At 61.8% G+C, this 5554-nt stretch overlaps 1 protein-coding gene across 1 annotated transcript in view; it reads left to right on the top strand.

Annotated features, from left to right (window-relative positions):
• Window positions 1–3267, top strand: part of LOC111734195 — a 39613-nt gene extending 36346 nt beyond the window's left edge. The window contains exon 4 of the mRNA XM_023526413.1: window positions 2972–3267. Coding sequence (XP_023382181.1) covers window positions 2972–2983 — 12 coding nt within the window. The 3' untranslated portion in view covers window positions 2984–3267. The remainder of the gene's footprint in view (window positions 1–2971) is intronic.
• Window positions 3268–5554: the final 2287 nt, after the last annotated feature.

The raw sequence follows: 5554 nt of genomic DNA on the forward strand, positions 1-5554 counted from the left end.
GGGCTGCTGGGGGCTCCCCTCCATCTTGGGGTGCTTCGTTCTTAGCTCCCTCGGTCAGGAAGTGGCAGGCACCCTCTCGCTCACAGCCGGCCGGTCGGCTAGAGCTAGTCCCACGGCCCAGCTTACCCCAAGGGACACGGAAGTGCAGGGGGCACGTGGACGCTAGGGGAGCCTTAAGTCTCCGCCGTTCACCTGAGCTGAGATTCGGACACAGGTCTGCTGACCCAACGCCCATATTTATTTTTTTTAGATTTAAATTATGTAGCAGTTTTAGAGTTACAGAAACATCGTAAAGAGGGTACGGAGCCGGCAGGCCCCACACCCAGTGTCCCGTGGCGTCGGCGCCTTCCACTCGGAGGTGCGTTTGTCACCGGGAGGAGCCACGCCCATGCGCCATTGCCTGGGCCCTGAGCTGCGTTCGGGTGTCCTTAGTTTTTGTGTGAGGCTCTCATTCCGTTCCACGTCCCCACGGCCCCACCCGAGATGCCACATCGCACTTAGTTGTCACGTCTCCCTAAGGCTGCTCTAGGGTGACCATCTCTCAGACCCTTGCCTTCGAGGACCTTGCTTTCGGGGACCTCGGCATTTCCTAAGGGTCCCGGCCAGGTAATTTTAAGAACGTCTCCCCGTCAGGGTTTGTCTGGTGTTTATCTAGCACTAGACTGCGGTTAGCGGGAGAAAGCCCGCAGAGACAAGGGCCCCTGCCCCCCCCGCGTGCTGAGGGCAGGTCCCACCGGTACGACCCCGCCCGTGGATGCCGACCGTGCTCGCCTGGCCGAGGGGCGTCTCTCTGCTCCTCTTCTTAAGTGTTCTCTCCGTTCCCATCCTGTCCTCTTTGGAAAGGTGTCGCTCGGGCAGCCCACCCCGACGGACGCAGCTTTTAGAGACAGTCGGGGTGGTCTGGTAGCTTTGTTCTCCTGGCAGGGACAAGTGCCAACAGTCCGTTTTCAGGAGGGATGGGTGGAACCCGTGTCTGCTGAGGACAGGCCCCCGAGTCGGCCCCGGTTCTAAGTGCCGACTGCCTGGTTTAAGGGGTTGTTGATAGAGCCGGCCGGGGGGGAGCAGGAGATTCATCCTGTTGGGTTTGATGGCAGCGGAGGGGTGGGCAGTGAGTAATGGACTGGAAAGTTGCCGGCCTTCTGCCGAGTGCTGATTTATGGGCTCGTGAAGCCGCGGCTGGCGGAGCCCAGAGGCAGGCGACACTGACTGTGCGGGGCCCGGGGCCTCTGCCAGCCGCTGCAGGTGCGTTCTGCGACCTGGACCTCTCAACGCCCCCTGAAGAGGCTGTTCCTGCGCCCTGCCTGTCACCAGTCAGTACCCACACCTGGTCCCCTCCTCTGACACCCGCCCTCCCATGTATGTCAGGGGTCACAGGCACCAACCAGACGGCCAGTGGGCCCGTGCGCATGTCATTGCTTTCAGAGGGAAGTGAATTTGTCCCCGGGAGCCGGAGGGCACTTGGGGAGGTGCCGCGACTTGCAAAGTGGCTTCGCGGCACTGAGCGAGCCCTCTTCCTCCGTGCCAGACCGCGTCCGCCCTGCCGTGGTCTGCAGGAAGCCGCAGACCACGGCAGGGCGGCAAAAGCTCAGAGGTGGGGGACCACGTGGCTTCCACGGGTCCCCCAGAGGTCTCCGGTTGCAGCTCTGGGCCAGGCCTTGTGCGTGTGGGGGCGGTGGGCTCTGAGGTCGATGACACGGGGGACACGGAGCCACCAGAGCAGCCCAGCGTGATTCGGAAGGATGACCCGGAGGGGGGCGGGTCAAGGAAGGCTTCTTGGAGGAGGCTGCAGGGAATAGGCACAGATGCTCTGAAATGAGTAAGCAGGGGCGGGGGCTGCAGGAGGGGCCCGGGCTGGGGAAGGAAGGCGCCCCAGAGCGGAGTCCGTGCCAGCAGGACCCGTCACCAGGAAAATGGCCCCAAGGCAGGCCACTCGAAGCCTCAGACCAAAGGGTGCCACAGCCTTAAATTATGAACATCACTCAGTGTTAACGGTGGCAATCACCATCGGTAACGGGAAGGGACACGTACACCCGTTAACAAGCCCGGCTCGTTGGCTTCCCGGGCCCCGCCCCCCTCCCCCACCTCCACCCCCGTGTGGTGACGGAGCCGTCACCTAAGTGCTCGCTGAGAGTGAGGGTTCTCAGCCTCATTCCCTCGGCCCAGCGGGGGCCCCTGGGGGTGTCTGTGGCAGGTGCTGGGCACCGCGTGCCCTGCGGGCAGGACTTGGCAGGTGGTATTTCACATGCTCAGATGCGGGTCCGATGCATGTCGCTTTCAGGCTGGAAGCTCTGCGGTGGCTCCCCACTGCTCCCCAAAACCAACCTCAAGCTCCGCCACCTCTGCAGCCCCGGCCCTCCCCTCCCCCGCAGCTCTGAGTTCCAGCCCCCGTTCTTCAGATGGCCTGGCCTTGGCCGTCAGGCCCGCTCGGGTCCAGGAGCCCTGCATCCTCCCCTCTCTGAGCAACCTCTTCACACCGTCAGCTCTCCCCTGGAGCCAGCCACTTCCTCCAGGCAGCCTTCCGGAGTCTCCTCCGGGGGCCCCGCGTGCCCCTCTGGGGGCCAGCCTCGTGTTCCTTATCTCAGTGGGACAAGAGTCTCCTCCCTGTGTCCTCCCCCAGCCCGTTTGCTCCCAACCTGTGTTGTTCTGGTCCACAGACTGTGCCCAGTGCTTCGCATGCCTGGGGCCGAAGGGTTTCCGTGCACGTCCCTCTGACGACTGTGGGCTGATGGTGGATGCCAGAGGGGACAGGGTGTCCTCCCCTCCCTCGAGGGGAAGTCCGGAGTGATATTTCCCCCTGAAGCAGGAGCCTGGGCCCCTGCGTGTGGCAGGGGTTCACTTACTATTAAGGCTGTGCCCCCTTTGAAGGGACAGGGGACATGCGCTGCTTCTTTTGAAAACGTCAGCCGAGTGGCCGGCGTGTGGTGACAGCCGGCCTCAGTTCCCACTTGGAACGCGTGTCTTTTGCTAATAGAAAAATGCATGAGGCACCTCCAAGTTCGGCAGCCCTCGCAAGCGCCTCGCTGACGTGACTCTCCTCCGAAGTCGGCAAGTCCACAGGGCGCTGCGGCCATGCCGCTCTCGTGCAGGAGAGTTCCACGAAGCTCGCCGTCTGCATGGAAGGAGCCACTCCAGGGACAGCCTGGCAGGTAAACGCCAGCAGGTCTCAGGGGGAAGTCCTCGGTGTCTGCACGCGACAAGGCCGGTAGAGTGGGGGTGACAGTGAAGCCAGCGATTAAGTGAAAATAAAGCCAATTCCTTCCTAGTTTCTCAGATCGGGTGAGAAGCACAGAGTTCTCCTCCGCCCCCGGTTTAAGGATTAGGGGAGGGAGGGTCTCCACGCAGGGCCGGGACAGAAGCCACATGCCAGGGCCCCGGGCCGCGGGTCTCCGTCTGTGCAGGGTAAACAGTCACCAGGTGGCGTCAGGCTTCTGAACCCCTAATCTCCGTGGCCCCCACACGTGGACCCGAGGCGGGGCGCCTCGAGCTTTCCTGGTCCCGAGGCCTCCTGGTGTTCCTTGCTGTGGGATCCCACCCCCGCCACCCAGGGCGCTCTGTCCCAAGGGTCCTCCAAGTCGCCCTCCTCGGCCCGCTTCCTGCCTCCTGAACATCACCTTCTCGAGAAGCCGACCGCAGTGGCACCCCGTCTCCCCGGTTTTTCTCCAGGCCTTTCCACTGCTTCCTTTCCTCCCGAGCGCTCGCTGCTTTGGGGTGTTATCTCGTTAGCGTGTTTACTTGTCCTCAGCCGGTTTCCCCTGGAGCTCGGGCGCGAGCCCCACAGGGACAGGCTCTGTCCCGTGTTCCTTCCTGGCCCCAGCTCTTCCATCCCTCTCCCCGCGATGACCTTGGTGACAGCTGCCCCACGGCAGAGACGGACCGAGGGAGCAGCCGCAGGAGCGCGCGTGTTCAGAGCCAAACACGTCTGTGCTCAGAGGACAGTGAGTTGCTTGCATTCGGGTCTTAACGAGTGAGACAGAATTTTCCAACTCCCCTGCCTCCTGCTGCTGCTGGCCCTCACGGCAGCATCTGGCACCTAGCGATGTGCGTTTCTGACACATGCATCTCAGGCGGAGAGCCTGGCAGGCAGCAGATGGGACGGTGTCTCATTAAAGAAGAGAGACGGATGAGGGAGGGCGGGCGACCACTCACCGAGAAGGCAGAGCAACCCTTTTTCCCAGAGGGGACCTTTAAATGTCAGCCCCCCTCAGCAAGAGAACCTGCGGCATCATCGCCTGAGTCACGGAGACGGCGTTTTCCGGCGAGATGTACGTGCCACGCGGCACCGGCCGTCCTCGAGGACACTCAGAGCGACCGCGCCCGTGCCAGCAGGCTTTCTCGTCCTCACGTCATCCCTCCCCCACGGAGAAGGAGCACGTCCTGACCCCGGCCGCTCTTTCCCGGCCAGGCTGACGGGCCGACGGGCCGGGGGCATGCCAGTGCTGGGAGGTCCCGCAGTGACCGAGACGGTGAGGCAGTCAGGAGACGGCGGAGCCCGGGGCGATGTCACGCAGCCTCGGGGCTGGCTGCTGGAGGAGACCCGGGCCCCCCAGGTGAGGGGGTCGGCCCCAGAGCCTGCCTCAGCCCCTCCCCTGGGAGACGGAGCGAGAAGCCCTCACACCCGGCCCCTCCCCGTTCTGTGCCAGCGTGGCCCACAGCAACCTCGTACGTAACCTCAGACGCCCCCAAAGCCACGCGAACCTCGTACGTAACCTCAGACTCCCCCAAAGCCACGCTCGAGAAGTAAGGAGAAACGGCGGCGGTCGATTTGCACAGCCGACGCTAAGGCCGTGTTACCATGTCGCGAACGAATTCACGTGACAATCACCAACGAGACCCTCCCTGTTTTCACACTACGCTCCGAAACCCAGTTTCCGCTTTATTCCCAGAGCACATAGGCTCGGCCTGAGGTTGTCACCGAAGCTCTTGATCTATATTTAGAGTTCACAGCATCTGCAGTTGAAGAAGTGGAGTCCCACGCACGAGTTGTCCCAGACTTACTCTGGTTTCCCCAGCAACCGCACCAAATGTCTGTCTTTGAATTTTTAATTCATTAAAATGAAATTTAACTTAAATTTCCGATTCTTCGTCGCACCGGCCGCATCGCAAGCGTTCGGCAGGCGGCCACTGGCTCCCTACTGATCCAGACCGTAGAGCTGGCTGGCGTGTTTGCACCGTGTCACCGGGACAGTGACCTGGCCGCCCATGGCCTTCTGTTCCGAGCCGGGTCCAGCAGAGCCGGTGTCTGACTGGCAAGGGGCCCGTGGTCCAGTGTCTGCAGTGGGGTGGGCGAGGCAGATGGTCCCGTGTTCCTGCTTCTGTTCAATAATTTGACAAATGAACAATCTGGGTTCATAATTAAGAAGTTTCGTTTTCTGAAGAGCTCGGTTGGTTTATCTGTCGCATTTCAGGAAAGGGGACGAAGGGTCACATCTCAATGAACAAACAGGATCTTAATGACCGTCACACAGCTCTTAGGACGTGGTGAGCTGAGGAGGACAAGGACGAGCTCCAGCAGCAGAATGTTCTTCCTAGAAAGCGGGATCAATCGGCACCAGAG

This window comes from Pteropus vampyrus, unplaced genomic scaffold, assembly GCF_000151845.1.
Source record: "Pteropus vampyrus isolate Shadow unplaced genomic scaffold, Pvam_2.0 Scaffold856, whole genome shotgun sequence".
NCBI lineage: Eukaryota > Metazoa > Chordata > Mammalia > Chiroptera > Pteropodidae > Pteropus > Pteropus vampyrus.